Source organism: Danio rerio, chromosome 17 (genome assembly GCF_052040795.2).
Source record: "Danio rerio strain M-AB ecotype USA chromosome 17, GRCz13ab, whole genome shotgun sequence".
In the NCBI taxonomy this organism is placed as follows: Eukaryota; Metazoa; Chordata; class Actinopteri; order Cypriniformes; family Danionidae; genus Danio; species Danio rerio.
The window spans coordinates 32925836-32947419 of record NC_141037.1 but is presented as its reverse complement, the minus strand read 5'-3'; the positions used below and the strand labels follow the sequence as shown (position 1 = coordinate 32947419).

At 34.8% G+C, this 21584-nt stretch overlaps 2 protein-coding genes across 4 annotated transcripts in view; one reads left to right on the top strand and one right to left on the bottom strand.

Moving 5' to 3' along the window:
• Positions 1–21584, bottom strand: part of LOC147839992 (uncharacterized) — a 782854-nt gene that overhangs the window by 594117 nt on the left and 167153 nt on the right. The gene's annotated exons all lie outside the window — the stretch shown is intronic.
• ltk (leukocyte receptor tyrosine kinase) overlaps positions 1–21584 on the top strand; it is a 141120-nt gene that overhangs the window by 64036 nt on the left and 55500 nt on the right. For all 3 annotated transcript variants that reach the window (NM_001442458.1, NM_001442457.1, NM_001006660.2), the window contains 3 exon segments: positions 14370–14462; positions 17201–17350; positions 19006–19231. In NM_001442458.1, coding sequence (NP_001429387.1) covers positions 19068–19231 — 164 coding nt within the window. In that variant the 5' untranslated portion in view covers positions 14370–14462; positions 17201–17350; positions 19006–19067.

The window sequence follows — 21584 nt, the reverse complement described above, 5'->3', positions numbered from 1 at the left end:
TTCTTAAAGACTATATTAAATATAACTGGGAGCCAGTGTAAAGACCTGAGCACAAGTGTAATGTGCTCTGATTTTCTGCTTCTGGTCAGAATCCTGGCAGCGGCGTTCTGGATGAGCTGCAACTGTCTGACTGTCTTTTGGCGAAGGCCAGTGAGGGGTCTGTTACAGTAATCCACCCTGCTGCTGATAAAAGCATAAACAAGTCTTCACTAAAACCAGGCATGTAATTCTTGCATTGTTTTTTAGTTGAGATGATAGTATGTTGTTTTACTTACTGCTTTGACATGACTATTTAACCTCAGATCTGACTCCAGAATCACACTAAGATTCTTTATTTTTATTTTATTTTATTTTTAAGTTCCTTATTTTTTGTTGTTTGACCCTTAGAGCCTAGGTTTTAGAGTTTTTCTAAAGGCAAGTTCAATTATCTGCCATGGACTAAACAGTCTCTTAGTCCCGCGTGTTTATTTTATGACGTCTTGTACACTTTTATTGCTTCCACATTGTACATCTTTGCTGCATTTATAGCATCATCCATGTTTTGATGTTGGTCTGTCTGATGCAATATTTCTATGTGTGATTTGATTGGACAGGAACCACAAGACCGATTATTCTACTTCACTGTAATCACTGAATGAAAGAAAAAAAAAAACATATTAGTGACTGCAAGATGAAGAAAAAAAGTACTCATAAAATAATAATAAAAAAATTCTTTAAACTACAAATAATAAAGTACAATTTCTGTGAAAAGTTACTTAATTACAGTAATTTTAGTTTTTGAAATTCATTACTTTACACCACTTTTACAACCAACACAACAATGGCAAACTACAGTACTGCACTGAGGGGGTCCGCTGTGTCTTAAAAAGTATTTAAATGTCTTGACTTCACTGCCTTAATTTGTTGTAGGTCTTAAATCATTTTAAATAAGTTTTAATTTAGCTCAGTTGGGCCCACATCCATCCAATCAACAACAATAAATCTCAATAAACCTTTTTTTTTTTTATAGATTTTTTGAAGGTTTGCAAGTTTTTGTATTGCAAAGATATACAATTTACAACAACTGTTAGACTTTTTTTTCTACAGCAAATTCCCAAAGTTCCATAATCAGGGAAATAAAAATACTCTGCGTAGAGTAAGTCTAAAATTTCATACTTATGGTCTTAAAAGGGTCTTAAAAGTCTTAAATTTGAAACCCTATGTACTGTTTTTGTATAATCATGCCAATGTTGTTATCAGTGGTGGAAAGAGTTCTGAAAAATCATACTCAAGTAAAAGTACCATTACTTGCCCAAAATTGTAGTGCAAGCAGAGTAAACGTATATGTTTAAATATAAATATATATAAATATTACTCAAAGTCGGAGTAAAAATTTGCAATTTTAAAAGTACTCAGAGGAAAGTGAGTGATGAATGTTATGATGTGAATGGCTCATGCGTGAGTGATGAATGTTATGATGTGAATGGCTCATGCGTTTACATGCAATTTGTGCATGATTGTGTAAATGTATAACATTCTGTAGATGCTTCAGTAATTGTATAAGGGCATCTGGTGGCTTCAGTCCTCACACAGTAAACATCCATCTTCTCATCAGTGACATGCAGTCTATAAAGTCTCTCGATCATTGCATGTAAAGATTTATCTTCTTGCATTTTACCTCATTGCATTTATGAAGCGCCAATGAAAACATGAAAAAAATGTAGTGACTGCAAAGTAGTGGAGTAAAAGGACAGATACAGCACTAAATATATACTCAAGGGAAAGTTAAAGTACACATTTTAAAAACTAGTTAGTAAACTACAATTCCTGATAAAAAATATTCAATTACAGTAATTTGAGTATGTGTAATTTGTTACTTTACACCACTGGTTGGTAAATTTACAAAAATGCACATGAAAACGTTTCCATATTTAGTACTTGCGTGTAAATACTTTTTTTGTCTTTACTATAACGATGAAACTATGTAATATAATGCAGTTTTTTAACAGTAGCTGAAATAAACAGTTATTTCTTTCAAAAAATACATGCTTGACAAAACGTCTGTCTTTTATCCAGTGATCAAACATTTTTCTTGCTATCACGATAATACCACAAACTCTATAAACAAATGATTGATGCAGTCCGAGTAAAGGCTTGAAACACTTTACTTTGATGGACCTTCCTTCATATATCGTAAGCAGTTATTTCTGCAGCGATCTGGCAACAGGACAAAAGTCTGAATGAAAACAGACTCTCTCCAAAGCGAAGGGACAAAACTGCTCTCATGTGTACACAGTCCTCCCATATTTTATTTATTTATTATTTTTTTTAATCTTCTAATTGATTTAAGTCCAAGCAAAGCTGGATCCCTTGATAGACGAAGTAGGGCTGGACTGAATTATTTTGAAAAACAAAACCAATGCACCAGCATGAGTGTCAGATTTACTCAATAAATCATGTTCTTTCTGCTTGTCTTTAGGTTCATATACAGAAAATGTCTCTTTTTGGCATTTCTAATTGAAAGTCTGTTTCTTTCATGTCTTGAATTCATTGAGCATTTGGTCCTCAGAGTTCATTCATGCAGTACAGTACATGTCTTTCCAATGCTCACAAAGACCTCTTGTGCAGCTATACTATATTTGCTGAGAAAGACATGTTCATATTTCCATTTTCTAATGCATCTGGGAAGTACAGTAACTACAAATTATTAAATACATTTGATTTATTATAAAACTATAGAGGCACAAAGTGAATGTGAAAGTATTGGTAGCATGTTTTTTTTTTTAATATATTTTTTTAAACACTTAATTTTGATAATTTTAGCTTTGCTGCAACCAATTACAAGAAAAATTTAATTATGTGAGTTTATGTTTCGGAAATTGCAAAAGCCTGATTTACATTCCTATGAATGAGAGCTTGCCTTGCATATTTTCTCTTTTTGTTGCAGATGTACACCCTTTTAACAATTGAATTTACTGAAAAGTGGCAGCACGGTTGCCTCACAGCAAGAAGGTCGCTGGTTCGAGCCCTGGCTGGGCCAATTGGCATTTCTGTGTGGAAGTTTGCATGTTCTCTATGTGTATGTGTGGGCTTCCTCCGGGTGCTTCGGTTTCCCCAACAGTCCAAAGACATGCACTCTAGGTCAATTTAGGGCTGGGCGGTATATCGAGTTCTGGGGATATATCGATATGATTCTCCAACTCGATGCAAGATTATCCAATATCTTTCATATCGATATGTTTTGAGGCCACACGTGCGCATTCTATGTAAAACAGACCACTCCAAGGTAGCACGGGAGCTCCGCTTGCTGGCCCTTATGAATGATTCACTACCTGAGTCATACAAAAGATTTGTTTAAAACTAACGAACTGTTCAAGAACGACCCATCACTGACGCAACATGGAGGAGCATGCAGTGCTGGTGATGTATTGAAATCTGACTCCCCAGACAAATCTGACTTCCCCTCACGTGCACGCGTGTCACACAGCGCCTGCAGATGTCACAGAGGTTATCAGAAACTTTTTATCAATCATTTCTTCCGCAATTGACAGCAAGAATGAACATAGAGGCCGGGTCAAATTGACAAGTGGACTTGAATGTGTTCAAAAGAATTAAAAACGCCAAAATGGGAATTCATACCGCATTTTGAAAGTGAAACCACCTCATATTCACTGGTTATAAGTTCAGTATTTATTACACGATGGTCTCTACTTTACATTTATATTATAACACATTTAGCTCTGCGTTCTGGTCTGTTATTGCCTATTGACTTCAATTTTAATTATATTCTAATCATTGTATTTATTTATTCTGTTGAATTACTTTATTTAGTTTAGCCCCTTAACTGGCAGTTGTGAAATTGATTTGTGTGATATAAGAATGATAATTATAATAGGTGATAATAACAGGGAGGGAAACCCTTGTGTTTGAATTATATTTTACTCAAAATCTGTTTAATAAAGTTTTAATCAAGGCTTTGACTCTCAAGTAACCATTTATAGGAAAATACCGGATATATATATCGTATACCGTCATTCCTCCTAAAAATACCCGGATATGACTTTTTGCCCATCTCGCCCAGCCCTAGGTCAATTGAATAATCTAAATTGGCCGTACTGTATAAGTGTGAATGAGTGTGCCTGGATGTTTCCCAGTACTGGGTTGCAGTTGGAAGGGCTGTGTAAAACATATGCTGGAACAGTTGACAGTTCATTCCACTGTGGTGACCACTGAAATAAAGACTAAGGCGAAGGAAAATGAATGAATGAAAGAATGAATTTACTGGAAAGTACTTTGTTTTTTTTTATATAAAAGTGTCTCTTAATTTGTTAATAAGCTAAAGAAACACAACTTCTTTATATACGAAAAGTGACAAAAGTCATTTTATTCCTAAAAATTAAAATTTTATTTCAGGATGTGTGCGTGCCATTGAGGATATTTATGATGATACAGAGGATGTTTATTTTAAAAGGTTCTTCTTTTAAACTATATTATCATCAAAGAATCTGAAAAATAAGTATCACAGTTTCCACAACATACCAGTCAGCACAAATACATTTTTAACTTCTATAATAACATAACACAGTAAAAAAACGCATAAAACATATTACAGGACCATTATCCATGTTTTCTATGCCAATATTGGATGTCAATTTGAGGTTGTTTTGACATCAAGGTAGATTCCATGCATTGAAGGGATATAAATCCAGTGTAAATTCGTAAGTTGTAATTGAAGCTTTCGGATAAATTCAACTTTTCTTGTAATTATTTTTGTGACATCATTTTAGTTGTCAAATGGACATCTATGTGTGGATGTAAAATGGATATCAAGGTCTTGACATCAAATCGATTGGCTTTTTTATGTCAATGTCTATTTGATGTCATTTTGAGTGATGATGCATGAGTATATATATCAGTTATAAGTTATCTAAGCTTTTTACAAGCAAACAACTTTTATCTTTTTTTTGTAATTAATTTAAAACAAAGTTAATTTTTTTAATGTGTCAGGGTCTCTGAATGGCACCAAATACTTTATGTTATATTACAACCACTGAAAATGTGCTTGCTCAGGGTCTACTCTGACCTCAGCTTGAGTGAATGAATGAGCACATTTGTTCATCTTAATAACTCAAATATTCTCAGGATTGCAGCTAGGTTGAGCAATTACCAGCTGAAACAGACAATTGTTGCAATTATAGCGGTAGCATTCATTCCTTTTCTTTGCCTTGGGCTCAAACAAATATGGCTGTAATTGAGCACTGGCTTCAAAAAAACGTCACACATGCAGACACAGAAATTGGCCACTTGACATTCGCTTGCATTTCTGAATTTACTACATTATTTAGTTATGTTTTTGCTGAACACAAAAGAAAATATTTTGAAGAATGTTGAACATAAATATTATGGAAGCCAATGATTATCAGTTTTTTATATTTTCAATATTCAATACATAATTACAATATGTTCTGTGTTGCGGCACAGTGTAGTGTCTCACTTTCTAAATGTTTCCATCCACCTATTTTTATGCGAATTTTGGACATGCGCATAAAAAATTGATTGATGGAAATGACAAGATGTGCATAAAGTTTAAAAAATGCGCATAAAAAACTGAGTACTTAAACTTTTTATTTGATAAGAAAAGATGTGCATAAACTGCGATGGAAACACTGTTATCCAACAAATTCCTGTATGCGCATAAAAAAAGAGATCATGATGATAAAAATGTGTGTGAATGGACAAACCAGCAGGCTAAGCACTTTGTAAAACACCTGAAATGTTGTTTTGGTCATTCATAAATGGCTTAACCGTTTCAGTATTAGTGTTATTTTATTATTAATTACCTCTAGAACTGTCAAGAGAATCTTTCTCACAGCAAGAAGGTCGCTGGTTCGAGTTCCAGGTGGGCCAGTTGGCATTTCTGTGTGGCTCCAGTTACCCCACGGTCCATAAACATATGGTTTAAATGAATTGGGTAAGCAAAATTGGCCGTAGTTTATGAGTGTGTGTGTGAATGTGAGAGCTTATGGGTGTTTCCCTGTACAGGGTTGTGGCTTGAAGGGCATCTGCTGCGTAAAACATGCTAGACTAGTTGGCGGTTCATTCCACGGTGGTGACTTTTGATAAATAAGGTACTAAGTTAAAGAGAAATGAATAGATGAAGAGTGAATGCTCCTTGTTCAACAGAAGAACGAAGCTGAAACAAGTTTGTATAAAGCAAGTAAATGATGACAGAATTCTGATTTTGGATGAACTATCCCTTTAATCTAACTGCCAGAAATATAATATAGATCTGATGCATTTCCTGACCCTTTTAAACCCACATCAAATGTCTCAGCTCTCACACAGATTGAGACATCAGTGGTGAGGATTGCCTGTGTGCCTCTCAGCTGAAGTGGAGAGTATTAGGAGTCGACATTATCCTCTATAGAAAGAGAGGGATGAGGCTCCGGCTCTCTCTCAGCAGATGAGTCAGCTGGGCTCACTGCGCTGCGCTGTGGATCATGTTGGGTAGGGGTGACAGGTCTCTGCTGAGAGTGTGTGCTTAACCAAGCCCAGCTGTCAGATGTTTCTCTTTTGCCCTAAACTGGGTGGAACAGGTAGGCCAGATGCCATGCTTTACCACTTGGACTCAAATCAGAGGATTGTCACACATGCAAATCAAACAGAGAGTGCTCTCTTGGCAGAGCGAAATAAGTGCTAATGAGTTGCTCCCGCTGAAGGACAGAGCTGAAAGTGGGTTAACTTGGGGTTACAGTAAGGCAGTGTGTCCACCAAAGCAGCTTTTCTTGAGGCTGTTATTTTCCAATAGGTTCCAACGGGAACTCTGCATTATTTTAGGATGAAATTAAGATGTTGAGATGCTCAAAAGTGATTTTCCACAATGTCTCCTTATTAGCCTTTACCATTGATTTTTTAGTACCTGCTCGGTTACTGTTACCAAAATGTGACATACAGTATACACACCGCTGATCACCGATTGGTCTGAGAGAATCGTCACTTGCAGTGTCATTAGATTTGCGAACAGTTTTTATACTACCACAAGAAAAAGACACCTGAAATGGCAGCATTATGGTCAGTAGATAAGGTTGAGACATTTCTGGTAGCAAAAAGCAGATACAGTTAGAGCTGGATGGGACAACCTGAAATATATCCAAATGCTGGATAAGTTGGCGGTTCATTCAGCACTGGTGACTCTGGATTAATAAAGGGACTAAGCCGAAAAGAAATTGAATGAATGACTGGAGTAAAAAAGTAAGGCTTCAGTGACTATTTAATTTTTTTTGGTGGTCAATATTGAAATTCCACACTGAGAAGCTCTTGCAACCTTCTTTTGACATGTTTCATGCATCTTTTTAACTAGCAAAACCCTAGCATATTGGCAAAATTGTTTTGACAAAACTGCACAAAAGGGATTTTTTGCATCAAATAGTTATTGCATAGTTATAAAAAAAATTCTCAGACCATTTACCTACTTGCGTATTTATGTAAGCATAATATCATCTATGCTTCAAGTTACAAAAAGTGAAGTGTTTCTAATGCAGCGTCTATGGAACAGGACAGTAAATTCAACGTTATTCTATCCTGTGATTGTATCCAAAACACAGTTTTTTCCTTATTCTGGAAGTCTTTATAACACCATCGTGTAGTTTTTGTCACGGTGAGGGGAAAAGGAGCGAGGACTCAGCAATAATGGGTTTTTATTAATAATAAAATAAAAACAAAAAGGCAAAACAAACAACCCCGAGGGGGAAAACTCTAATAAAACAAATAAACGAACAAACAAACTTGACTGGACTGGCAGGACAAGGCAGGGCTAAACACAACAGGACAGGGAACTATCGACGACGAACTTTCACAGAACAGAAAACATGAGGGAATTATAAAGCAAAAGTAAATTGACAGAAACAGGTGAACATGAAAAACTAATAATGAGTTAACAAGGAGGGTGGGACTAGACAATAGACGGGAGAGCGCATGACACAGAGAGACAACACAAGCCATGCGCTCACATAAAACAGGACAAGAACATGCAGCCAATGAGAGAACTCATTAACCGCATGTTCATGACAAGACAAGCAAAACACTGAAGCACACGACAAAAGCACGTGACCACAATGTAAACACGTAGCCACGTGCTTCGACAACAGACGCAAGACACGAGCACACGATGACTGAAAACACTCACCGTGCACTCACACACGCAGCGTGCATGCTTCATCCCAGCGCCGACCAAAACCAAAACCAACAAGACTGAGAAGCTGGGAATGAAACACCACGCTGCAGACAGACACACGCGTTGGAGGGACGCAGAGCCTGCGCGGCCGCATCAAGCGGGAGACACACGGAGACACACACAACGACAGACACAAGTGCTCGACCCAAGAAAACTTGAGCCGAGCACAGCAGGACAGAATTAGACATGACTAGTGTCCGGATTCTGCCACCAAAACAAGAATTTACATGACCAGAGTGGCAGAACCCTGACAGTTTTTCTTGTATTATTTCAGCAAATAAGATTGTAAAAAATATTTGTTATATTCTCCTATTCACTGCGCTCCAAGTTTTCCCAACTATGACGATTTCCGCACCTGAGACACCTGGAAATGTAAAAAGGGTCTATAGCATCAAGAACAACAAAATAAACAACTGGAGATTGGAGGATGGCGTGATCAAATCTGTGTTTTTGTGGGTTTTAATTCTCCCAAATGGTGCACCTGTAACTAATATCTTTCTTACTTCCTGCAAACATTCTGAAAAACTGTTACGTCTGCCAATAGTTCTAGGAACTATGGAAGGTTCTTTGAATGAAAAAACCTCTAAAAGTGTTTACTGCACCCAGTCATCTGTTGCTGCAATGCAGTCTTAACTTTAGATTGAACTACATAATATTTGCCCTAATGATTGACATGTTGCCACTTTGCTGAAAATCTGCAGATTTGAGATAACAGATTTTACAGAAAATTACAATTAGATCTGCTCAGAATTATTTATTTTTACTTGTTTATTAATTTTTATTTTTTGCAATGCAATTTGGTTTGGTCAGCTTTTGAAACACTTTTGTTAAGTTCGTTGTTCAGGATGTCTTGAAATGTTTAGCATAATAATGTGTAATCCCTATTTTTTATTCCTGATTCTTTTTGTAAAGTTATTTATTTTGTTTAGGTGGAAAACTTTTTTGCAGAGCACTTGTAAACACTTTGAAATATAAGACATTGGTTTTACAATATATTTAAGCTTACAGGTCCTCAATTTTACAATGTGTACAAAGTTGTTTATTACATTGCAGAATTGTTACAAACTAATTTCACCATTTTCATTATTCAACTGCTTTGTTGGGCAATTGCTCTGCATTTTAAATAGAGATAAATAATAAGTAAGGGCTATTAAGGTTTTATTTTGGGAACTTGAATAAATATCATGTTCAAAAAATTAGACATGCAGACAGCTATCGAAAAAGGTAAAGAATAAACATTTCTATTATTGACCAGAGTAAATCTACACTTCATTTGAGCCTGTACTTAATTATAATTTGTACATATGGTTAATATTGACATTTACTGGAAATAGAATGCGCACAGTATTTGTAGTTAAAACCTATGAGGCTTGAAATTCTGCTAACTTGCCCATTTTTTAATGATCCGTTTAAGCAGCTGCAGTCTGTTTGTGTATTTAGCTGTAAATCACATGACTTCATCACATGACAGATTCCCCATTGGCAATACGGTTGTGATTTGTGAGCGTTGACCTTTTGACCATTTGAGTCTGTACACACACCCACACACATGCAAACTCTGTCGCCTTTTGTTGCTAAAATTGGACTTGTTGACTGTTTTAAGTATCTTCCCACTTTCTAGTTTATTTCTATACTTCAAACATTTGTATGAAAAGGAAGCCATTGTGTCACTCGTCTCATTGGTTATAACGTCATGTCTTTAATTTGTCATGCCAGTTTTTTGTACATTGTTTTGCTCTTGTGCAGAGTGTGTAGCATAACCATTGATTTGACAAGGAATTTATTTTTGAACGAATCACTTGCCATTTCATCGAATTTATAAATGTCCACATCCTCCAAAAGCATGTTGACCGTGTTTTCGTTTTTCAGGGTCTGCTAACAAAGTGTCAGTCATACACTGTAAAAATTGCAAGCAGAATTGACTGATTATTATTTAGAAAATCTTTTGTTAAGTTGACTCTCTTTGTTTGTCATGTTTCTTTCTTTTTTTTTCATTTACCCAAACTTGACTCAATTTTATGAAGATTATAACATTGTAATATAACATGTATGATTTGTTTTTATTAGCTCAGTCAACATTAGCCATTCTGAATGGTTGGTGGATTTAAAAATAACTCTTCATTTAACTTTTAACCTTCACTGATATTATTTAATATGTATTTCCAAGTCCAATCATGAATATTAATTCAGATATGTTTTATTTGGTGTTTTACAGTGTACAAATGCCAATATACTCAAAATATTAACTTATATTTCAAGAATTGAGGATTTTAAAAGGTTTTGATTAATGTCTATACTATTTTGCCATCTTAAATGTCTCAGAATGATTGCACAGCATCCTTTCTTTGCAAAATTCAACTGATAATTTTTGTCCAAACATTAGGCTTTCCGATTAGCATCTACATCTCACTTCATGACTTCATTATCTTTCCTTCAGAAGCTTTTCTTTTGAACTCAGTACAGTTGACACCATTGAAATCAAGGGAATATGTTAACTGAAGGAGATAGATCTGGTCTAGGTTTCTGAAATGACTGGGATAGTGCAAATCAGCAATTGTGGAAGGCCTTAAGATTCAGTAATAATTGGCAAAGCATATTCATTACTGAGCTGATTTTGGCGCACCATAGTGAGCCACTGCTGTGTTAATAAGCTTTCATCAAATGTTTTTGTGTTTTAATAATGGAACGGATTGAGTTTGTTTTTTTCTTTTCTTTCTTTGCTATGGTAACCTCTCTAGATCTTAAAGTAAAATAAATGGCTGGTGGAGAATTTCTCTGTTTCCTATGTTTCCTGTGCCATCATCTGCAAGATGAAACATTGACATTTTGTTGTTTTTCTTTTAGTATTCTGTTCAAATTTATTAAAATGTGGCATGCTTCAGTCAAACACAATCTAGTTCTCGTCAAAAATGTTTTTGAGAGAATTTGAGAAGCAAACTAGATCACCAAAGTAGGCAGTTTCAACAAGTACTTATGCAAAAACAAGGAGTTGGATACAGTTGTGGCCAAAGGAAAACCCTACAACTTTAATTAAACCATCAAAATATGAAGAACATGCTATTTTGGAAAGAGGAAAGCACTAAACCTGATTAAGGTATTTAAATAATGTAATTTGATTTTCATTTACTGTTTATATACAGTACACAATTGTAGGTGAAGGTCCTGATGAATGAATGTTAACTGAAAAAAAAAACAAATCTTTACTGTTAGATAGTTCAACAGTGTTCAGCTGTTCTGAGTCCGCTAAATCTGATCTGTGTGTAATGTTACATAATGCAGCATTAATGGTGAGGAACAACTGTAGGCAGAAAGGAAAAACATACAAATCTGTGTGCTACAGTACACACAAACAATACCAGACTCTGAGTGGTTCACAAACAATCCCAACGAAATCATTGTGATTTATTAACTTGAACTTGCTTCATATCGATTGCAATCTTCTGACATGCGCTGCAGAGATAGACAGTTCTCACTGTTTCAAACTGAGCATGCAGAACAGCCTAATCTTTGTTTTAAAAGACAGTCTGATTATTTATATGACAGCGGGGAGGGCATATAAATCTTTGTGTTGCACTTGCTATATTTACCAAGGGGTAAGAAATCCCCATCCTATAAACGAATAAGGCATCTTTGTTTGATATTCTGGAGGAACAATGCAGTATTTGATAGACAGTGGAAGGAGAAGAAATGATATTACAGAAATTTTTAACTCTTATATTGATCAGTAAGCTTGTTTTGTTCACTACATGTACCTTAATTGTGCCATTTGCTCATGTAATGTACAAACATTTATTTAATAAATAAATAAAAATCAGCCAAGGCTCATTGAAAATGCAGTACGTGCATAAGCCCTCTAAATTTGCTTTCTACATTTCTTTACATACGTTTTGTTGTATGATTTAGATGCATGTCGTTCTTGTATATGTAAACTAAAAGGTGGGGGTTGAAATACAAATAACCTAAACCAGCAAACACTGACCTAAACCCAACCAATAGTGTTTTCTAAAGCAAAGGGCCTCATAGCTTTCCCAAGATTTGACCTTTTTTTTTCTCTTTTGTGGAACTGTGCTTAACCAGACCTGAGCACACTGCTTCATAGCATAACTCTGTGAGTTAAGTTTTCTTATGAAGATAGATAGAGTAGGTGAGGCAAATATCCCATTACAAATCATAGATAGACACTGTTAAGTTGTTTTCCAGCATTTATTTGGTGTTGTGTAATGAGCTGCACAAAAATGATCCTACTTTATTGCTAATATGTCTCTGTAAATAACATTAGTGTGAAAAGTAGCAAAATTGTTGGTGTCATATTGCCCCGTAGTGTTCATATTACCTAGTATCTGCAGTCAAGTGTAAGATAATGATTTATAGGGAGTGTGTTGCAGCATTTCATCATGTTTTTTTTTTGTGTTTGTTCGCAGAACTTTTAAGTTTCAGTTTCCAATCCAAATCAAGTGTTTACATGTTCTGCTGATCGGATTAGAAAAGATTCAAATCACCCTTTACAGTCTGAATGAGCCTTCTATTTGATTTTGCCAGTTCATTCCCATTAAAGTGTTTACATATTTGCTTTTTTTTTGTTTTGTTTATGCTAGCTCAAATAAAGCTATTTTGGCTAATTTTAAAAGCAGTTAGTATCAAACCATGAATGTGGAGAGAAACAGAAAATAGTAAGAAGTTTATGGGTTTGTGGTCCATAGTCTAGTTGATACTTATTCTAAAAAAGCCATGAATTTGAAGGGGACCTATTATCTAAAAAGCTTTTACAAGGGGTTTAAACACTGTTTGTGGCAACGGTGTGTGAATATAGCCTCTAATGGTAAAAATGAATTGATTATATTTTTATAATCACACTTCATAAAGACAGCCTGCAGAAACACTTTGAATGATATTCTCATTTTGTACATGTACATGTCATCAGAGTGGGAAAGCCCTGCCCATTAGTGACGATCTCTTCCTCATTAGCATAAACAGCCCTGAGTGAGTAGCAGCCATCCATCCTCAAAACCATTAGAGATTTGAATCTGACACTATGGTGATACATAAGCATTTATAGCTCCACCATCTTTAATTCGCTTTCAAATTTAAAGCAACAGCCACCAAAATGTAAAATCTGGATTACAGCAATATTTGTGGAGTATTTTTGAGCTAAATCTTCACATGCACACTCTAGGAACATCAAAAGACATATATATATATATATATATATATATATATATATATATATATATATATATATATATATATATATATATATATATATATATATATTGTATTTTTATTAATTCACCATTTCAACAATGATGTCTTTGTTTATTAAAGCAGTTTCCTAAGTGAGGGTCTCTTGGTTATTTCTGAAAGACAAATAAAATTTATTAAACTATGAGAATTACCATATTTCATTAATAACCCACGGAAGATAGAAATCATAGTTTTTAATAGTAAAAAAAAACATGCAGATGAAAAGCCATTAGCCTTTAATTTTTTTTTTCATAGAATTGGTGTGTTACATTAGATTAACAGCACAGCAATAGCATCAGCTGCAGCAGGTTATTTTATTGCACCAGGTTAAACTTTCTGAAGCCTTTATAACAATCAAATGCATTAAAAATAAATACAGGCCACAACTGAACATTGAGGATGATCTCTGAGTGGCGGTCCCCAAAATTTAACCAAGAATAGACTTGTGCTGAAAACATTGTGTCCACCCGTCTCTTTAGTTGAGGTAATATTACAATAAACAAATATATAAAGGACTATAAAACTGATATGGTTGTTAGACTGTTGCGTTTTTTTGTGCTGTCAACATGCTCATGTTTATATCGGCCTATTGATGTGTGTACAACGTTTGTATATTTACAACCAACTCTGAGGAATTTGGAGGAATTTGTAATTTTAGGGGTTGTGGGCTGAAAAGTTTGGGAACCCCTGTATTAAAGCAGCGTTTGTATTAAATCTATATCAAATCAAGAACTGATAATCAAATTAAGAACATGGGTAAGGACATCTTCAGTACTCTTTTCTATAACTTATTTGAAGCTACTGCCCCAAATCCAACTGGTCTTATTATCTTATAATCCATTTAAAAAACATCACAAGAGAACAAGCACGTTCTGTGATGCTGTGATTGACATTTCTTCCTCTTGTCTTTCTCTAGTTGTGAGGAGCAGTTGTGCTCTGTTGGAAAAAGCTGCAGAAAGCCCAGTGCATCCAAATCCTCTTCAATCCAGTCCAGCAGAAGACAGCGATGGTAAAGCACTGATTATTCATTTGTTTCTCATTCCTTCTCCAGTGGTTTTCTTCCTGTTGTTTCTCTCTATTTTTCCTAAATGGAGTTTGTCATTGGAGTCACCACAGTGAACTGAGAAGAATCATTGATCTGGTTAAGATTTCCACCCAGGGCACTTCCCGTCGAGACTTTTCACTCGAATGTCAGAGGGGCTTTGTGGTTTCCCTCTTTGCGGTCATTCTTCATCAATAGTCTTGCACCATTCCAAAGACAACTTGTCTGTATCTTTCCACTGGAATGCCTGATGACAAACAGAAAGCCCTCAAGATATTCTCGCTCTTGTCCAAACTGACATACCCTTGTCTTGACTGTTTAATTTGATTATATTTTTCCGTTTTTGGATGGACTTCAGAGCAACAGAGAATTTAAAAAAATACAGTTTAATTGCGTCTTTCTTGAGGCTGTTCCAGTGTGAACCCAATTGTCCTCCCAAATCCCAAAAACAAGAAAGCTATTTTTTTCTTAGACTTTTTAATTACTAGCAGATCATTCGAAAGATAATGTTTTCTGGATAAAAACAAGGATGCATGAAATTGACCAAAGAGAGAGAAACACTTTTATATTTTTTGTTTGTAGAAAATGTTGCTGTTTTAAATTTTCTTATATTAAACAATACTGGGAGAAATAAATGATGTCATGCTTAATGATGATATTAAAATCAGCAGCAACAACATTACTGGTTATGACTTCTGAAAAATACAAGTAAAATAGACAATTGTCGATGGATGTAACATGTCAAATATTAATGTTTTTTTTTGTATTGATACACAAAGTACAGTATAAATAGATATTACAGTTTTTCTCAGTGGCTTTTGTGCATTTCTCGCAACACTATTTACATTTGCTCAACAGTTAATGCATTTCTCATAGCACTTTCTCATTCCTTCCAACAAATTGCAAATGATTTTGGACATGCATCAATTGCTTTCATACAACTCTCTGCTGTTTTATATCATTTACTTTTGTCATGTCAGTCTAATGAACTAAACTTGTGAATGCTGAATAGTCATTCCATATAAAACTAAGAATCGGTCAAGCAAATTTAATAAAAATCTTTAAATCTTTTTTTTTTTCTTGAAAATGTCTTCTAAATTGAGTTTCATGAATGATTTAAAGACTTGTGTTTGTTGTAGGTTCAGTTCCAATATGTACTGCAATATTGTTTACAGTTGTGCACAGTTCTACCCAAAGGAAGTTTATGTTTGTTGTAAATAAGGGTGTGTTTATTCTTTTGCACAATGCTGTGAATAAATTAGAATTGCAAAGGACAAATGCCGTAAAAATGTGAAACATACCTCACTAAATGCAGCAGTTTTCAAATGGCTGTGCAAATAGTATACAGTGCTGTATTGAGCATTTTCAGGAAGTTTCATCACAATCTGACTTTATTGCATTGGAAAAAATTTACAGAGTAAACTGTCATAATGGAAAGATAACAAAGCTATTTGACTATCTTGTTCATAAACAATGGTGTCAGGACTTTTCATCTTAATGATTCAATCTAATTCAATTCAGCTTTATTTGTATAGCGCTTTTACAATGTAGATTTTGTCAAAGCAGCTTCACATAAATGGTCATAGTAACTGGATCAGGGTAGTTCAGTTTTTAGTGTTTAAGTTCAGTTCAGTTATGATACTGACACTTTCATTGGCAACAATACTTGCTTTTGAGGAATGAGCTATCCATTTTGAGCAAGTGACACGCTTTTACAGGTTATCTACTAGGTTTTGCAGTTTGTACTAATTGTTTTAAGAAATGCATTAACTGTTGTTCAAATGTAAATAGTGTTGTGAGAAATGCACCAGAGCGACTGAGAAAAACTGTAATATTTTGTATTTAAATTTGTCTTTTATTTTAAAATAGATAGATAGATAGATAGATAGATAGATAGATAGATAGATAGATAGATAGATAGATAGATAGATAGATAGATAGATAGATAGATAGATAGATAGATAGATAGATAGATAGATAGATAGATAGATAGATAGATAGATAGATAGATAGATAGATAGATAGATAGATAGAAAGACAGACAGACAGACAGACAAATGGACGGACGGACGGACGGACGGACGGACAGACGGATGGATGGGTGAATGGATAGATAGCTCAGTGGTTAGCACTGTCACATCACAGCAAGAATGTCGCTGTTTCGAGTCCTGGCTGGGTCAGTTGGTATTTCTGTGTGGAGTTTGCATGTTCTCCCTTTGTTGCTATCGGTGCTCTGGGTTCCTCCATAGTCCAAAGACATGCTATATAGTTAAATTGAATAAACTAAATTGGCTGTAGTGTAAGTGTTTGAATGTAAGAGGGTGTTTTCCAGTACTGGGTTGCGGCTGAAAGGCCATCTGCTGCATAAAACATATGCTGGATAAATAAAGGGACTAAGCCTAAGTAAAATGAATGAATAATATCTTTTATCTATATTTATTTATATAGGAGAATACCAAATCTCTAGACATTTGACTTTTGTCTTTCCATAGTGTCTGATTCAGTGTTTATTTTTTTTTTCCATAAGGCCAGACCTGCCTGTGTTGCTGACATATATGTTATTTTAACTTTGCAGTTCCACATATCCATACATATTAATCTTTTCTTTGTTTATTATTGCCATTTTTGGTCATCGCATGCTACTGTAGTGTGAGTAGTGTCGTCCCTTTAACCCTCTGATATGATGCAACTTCATCTTTCCTCAGTTTCGTTCTGTGATTTCGAGTCTCCGTGTTCTTGGACATTATCCAGTCACAGCACTGGAGGAGAGTGGTTTATCACTTCAGCACAGCAGCACAGATCTAACAGACGCGACACCCAGCCTATCAGAGATTACTCCACTGGAAAATCTGAAGGTAGCTTCTCTTCACTCTTTTATTTTGAAGCTCAAATCAGATCTAACAATAACTGGTGTACATTCAGGTTCTTCTCTGGCCATTAGATGTTTAAAAAAATTGCTGAACTATAAACTCCATGAGCACATAAATTCAGTTGTGAAGTTTAGTCATGACAAGTGTAAAACTACTAACAAAAAGAAAATACACAAATGTAAATTTCACATAGACAAAGCAGTTGTTTGTACAACAAAATACAAGTTGTATAAAAATTATTATAATCAAATGATTCTTGAATATTTTAAAAATAGAGCACTTACGGACATGCATTTTAATGCTTAACTCTTGACCGCACACTGAGAGAAACCGAAAGTAACCGGAGTATATAGTACAGTAGGTGGAGGTCAAAACCATAAGTGTATATGCGACTGCACAACAATTATAGTAATTCAAAAATATGTTTTGTTGGGCCGAATTTCGTTTTTTTTTTTAAGTCAGTTGCGGGATGGATGGAGGATGAGGGTTGGCCGCAAATGGCAGTTTGAGACCCCTGTATTAAAGTATCCAACAACTACATGCTAAATAAAACTTCACTTCTAGATTAAACAATTACTTACAGAAGTTTAATCTCAATGGGCCTTGAAATGTAAGATGGGCTTAGATAGTAGAGGCCTTTGTGAACACTAACCTACTGTAATTTGGCCTTCTTCCTCTTAAAACAGGAACACTGAAAAAAATGATTCATTGTATTAACAATTTTCTTTAAGGTAAGTAATTGCATTGCATGTGAATTTTCAATTTGCAACAATTTCAAAAAATATTTTTTCACATTGTCATTATGGGGTATTGTGTGTAGAATTTTGAGGAAATAAATGAATTTAATCCATTTTGGAATAAGGCTGTAAAATAAAAAAGTGAAAAGTCAAGCGCTATGAATACTTTCTGGATGCACTGCAGCGCACAGCTTTTTCAAATAAAAAGTTGCTCAATACGTAACACAAACAAGTTAAATTTAGTTATGTTCAACTTATTTTTGTTTTAATTCAGCCCAGTTTGCAATCACTTACCTTAAATCCTTGTCAATTCAATGAATCATTTTTCAGTAAAGCCAGAATAAACTAGAGGTGAAATTCAAATTCATAGCCCATAATGAATATCAAAATAAAGGTCATGATGAGATAAATTCTAAAGTCCAATACACTGACAGTTTCTTTTTTCTGCTTGAACACAGAGTACAAAGCTTTTGACTTCAATAGTATTTTAGACATACTATGGTTGTCAGTGGCTACTGGTGTTCAACAGAAGAAAGAAATTCATAAAGTTTGGAACCACTTGCAGGTGAAAAAATGATGAATAAATTAAGAGGTCGGATGCAAAAACCATATGGATAATGCCTCCTATGTCTATGTTCAGTAGTTAAGTGGAAAAGAAGCTATTCATCATCATAAAAGTAAAATTACTGAACACAGACACAAGAGCCTAAGAAAATTGTTTATTTTAGAAGAATATTTTGAATGTCATTTAGCTGTCTCTGCCATCTGAACTCTTCAAAAGTTCATTTGTAGGTGATCTTTCCCTTTACGTATCTTAAAAAAATATATTGTGCACAGAGCTTTTTTATTCAATTAGTTCAGTTTAATCATTGAAAGTAGTAAGACTATCCTGTGTTTCACCAGGACATTTTCTGCTGCTGAAGCCCAGCTCCAGTCATCTGTCTGCAGCCAGATGTAGTTTCCACATGACCAGTCCTGTAGTTCTCAGCAGTGGGCCATTTTGTCATCTCCAACTCGCTCGCTTTCAACCAGAGCCACACGCTGGAAACATATCAGCCTTCGTGAAGCACACCGACTCTATCGACATCAAACCCATTGACCTTACAATCAAAGAACAAGAAAGCGACAGGTGAGATTGAGGTTCTTCAGCTCTACATGTGTTGACTCAAGCCTTCATCTATTAGCAGATTTCTCGCAATTATTGCATTTTTAAAGCAAACTGTGAAATATGAAAACATTTTAAAGAACTGTTTTGCTAATTTAATACATTTTAAAAATACTCTCACCAGCCACTTTAGAAGGTCCACCTTACTAGTACCAGGTTGGACCCACTTTTGCCTTCAAAACTGCCTCAGCCTTAGTTTCCTGTTCTTAGCTGACAGGAGTGGCACTCAGTGTGGTCTTCTGCACACCTCGCTTGTAACGAGTGGTTATTTGAGTTACTGTTGTCTTTCTATCAGCTCAAACCAGTCTTGCCATTCTCCTCTGACCTCTGGCATCAGCAAGACATTTGCACCCACAGAACTGCTGTTCCCTGAATATTTTTCTCTGTTTTGACCATTCTCTGTAAACCCTAGAGATGGTTGTGCGTGAAAATCCAAGTAAATCAGAAGTTTCTGAAATACTCAGACCAGCCCATCTGGCACCAACAGCCATGCCACCTTCAAAGTCACGTAAATCACCTTTCTTTCCCATTCGATGCTCTGTCGGATTGTCTTAACCATGTCTACATGCCTAAATGTATTGAGTTGCCGCCATGTGATTGGCTAATAAGAAATATAAGAAATACCTAATAAAGTGGCCGGTGAGTATATATAATGTTGTTCATTACAAGAATGAACTGTGTTTTATTTATTTTTATCTATTCTTAGATCAATATTGTAAACAATCAAACTCATGTGATAAACAAGTTTTAGGTTAAAAGTAATCTAAAATTAATTTAGTCAAATTACAATTCATATGTACTATTTTTATGCAATATGTGTTAAGAATGGGCTCCAAATTAGTAATCTACCCAGCAAAGGGTTTATATGCGTGTATATATATATATATATATATATATATATATATATATATATATATATATATATATATATATATATATATATATATATATATATATATATATATATATATATATATATATAGTTTTTTGTGTACATTTTAAGACACATACCACACACACACAAACACATTGTTGAAATCACACTCACACACATACACAAAGTACAGTAATATTTTGATGATGATGATGCTGTTGCCAGGGTTAAAACAAATGCTTAAGTTAGGGACCAAAAACTGCAACCTGCTTGATTTTTTAAAAATATATCATTATTTTAACATTTTTAGCTCACTCACCAAAGATTTTGTTACTGTATTTGTACTGTATTTCCTAAAATTTGATTAGGACTTCTAAAGTGCCTCCCCCCTTTTGCTTTTTTTCGCAGTAGATAAAAGTGCAATGTCATATATACGTCTTATTAAAAAAATAGTGTAAAGCAGAAGCCCATACTCACAACAGAAAAAAGACTTTGTTATGGAGATGTAGTTGGTATTGATTTTCTTGTGCTGGGTACATCACGAACAAGACGGATAAAAAGCATTTTGTTTCTAAAAGTAGAACCTGATGTTTCTTTTGGCATAATTGGTTCTGACAGAGAGCTAGGAATAGACGGTGATGCAATGCAATTTGGAACGAGCCAGTACAATCATGATGCGGGTAATACACTTTTACTTTCTGCATTTGGCTGTATGGATCTGAGCCTAAAGGAGGTTACGCCATGGAGTGTGGTGTATCATACAAATCAGTCATATGTTTAATAATGTTGTCTAACTCGCCAGATCTCTTTAGTACAGTATGAGTTAGCCAACCACTCTTGTACATCTAATGACGCTCTCTCACCGTCTATGACATTTGGTAAAATTACATAATGTAAAACATGGCCAGCTTTTGTCTTGACGTTGCTGAGCTTGATTTTTGCCCACGTTTATTGATTTTTACTGTGTATTAACAGTAAAATCTAGATAATAACTCCAGAATATTAAACATGATTACACATACAATAAGGTTTCTTTTCTTATCATTAGTTAATGCTTTAGTTAACATGAATTAACAATGAACAACACATTCTTTAAGCACTTAATTAATATTTGCTAATGTTAACTAAATATATTATTGTGTTAGTTATCGCATTAGTTTACCTGAACTAATGGTGAACAACATTAATCAATGCCGCCTTATTGTAAAGTATTACAGTATAAAACTGTACTTTTTTTCAGTGGACGTGGAAATGATTTTTACTTTGTGAATACAAAGCATCAGTTGCTTCAGCTTCATTCATAAATTCTCTACTGTGGCTTCATGGGATAGTAATGTGTACTTCAAATGCACATTTGAAAATTTCATCAGAAATAGTGGGTCATTTGGATAGTTTTTTCTCAGTGCTATGAATTTGGACATTTTTTTGTCACATACTGTTGTT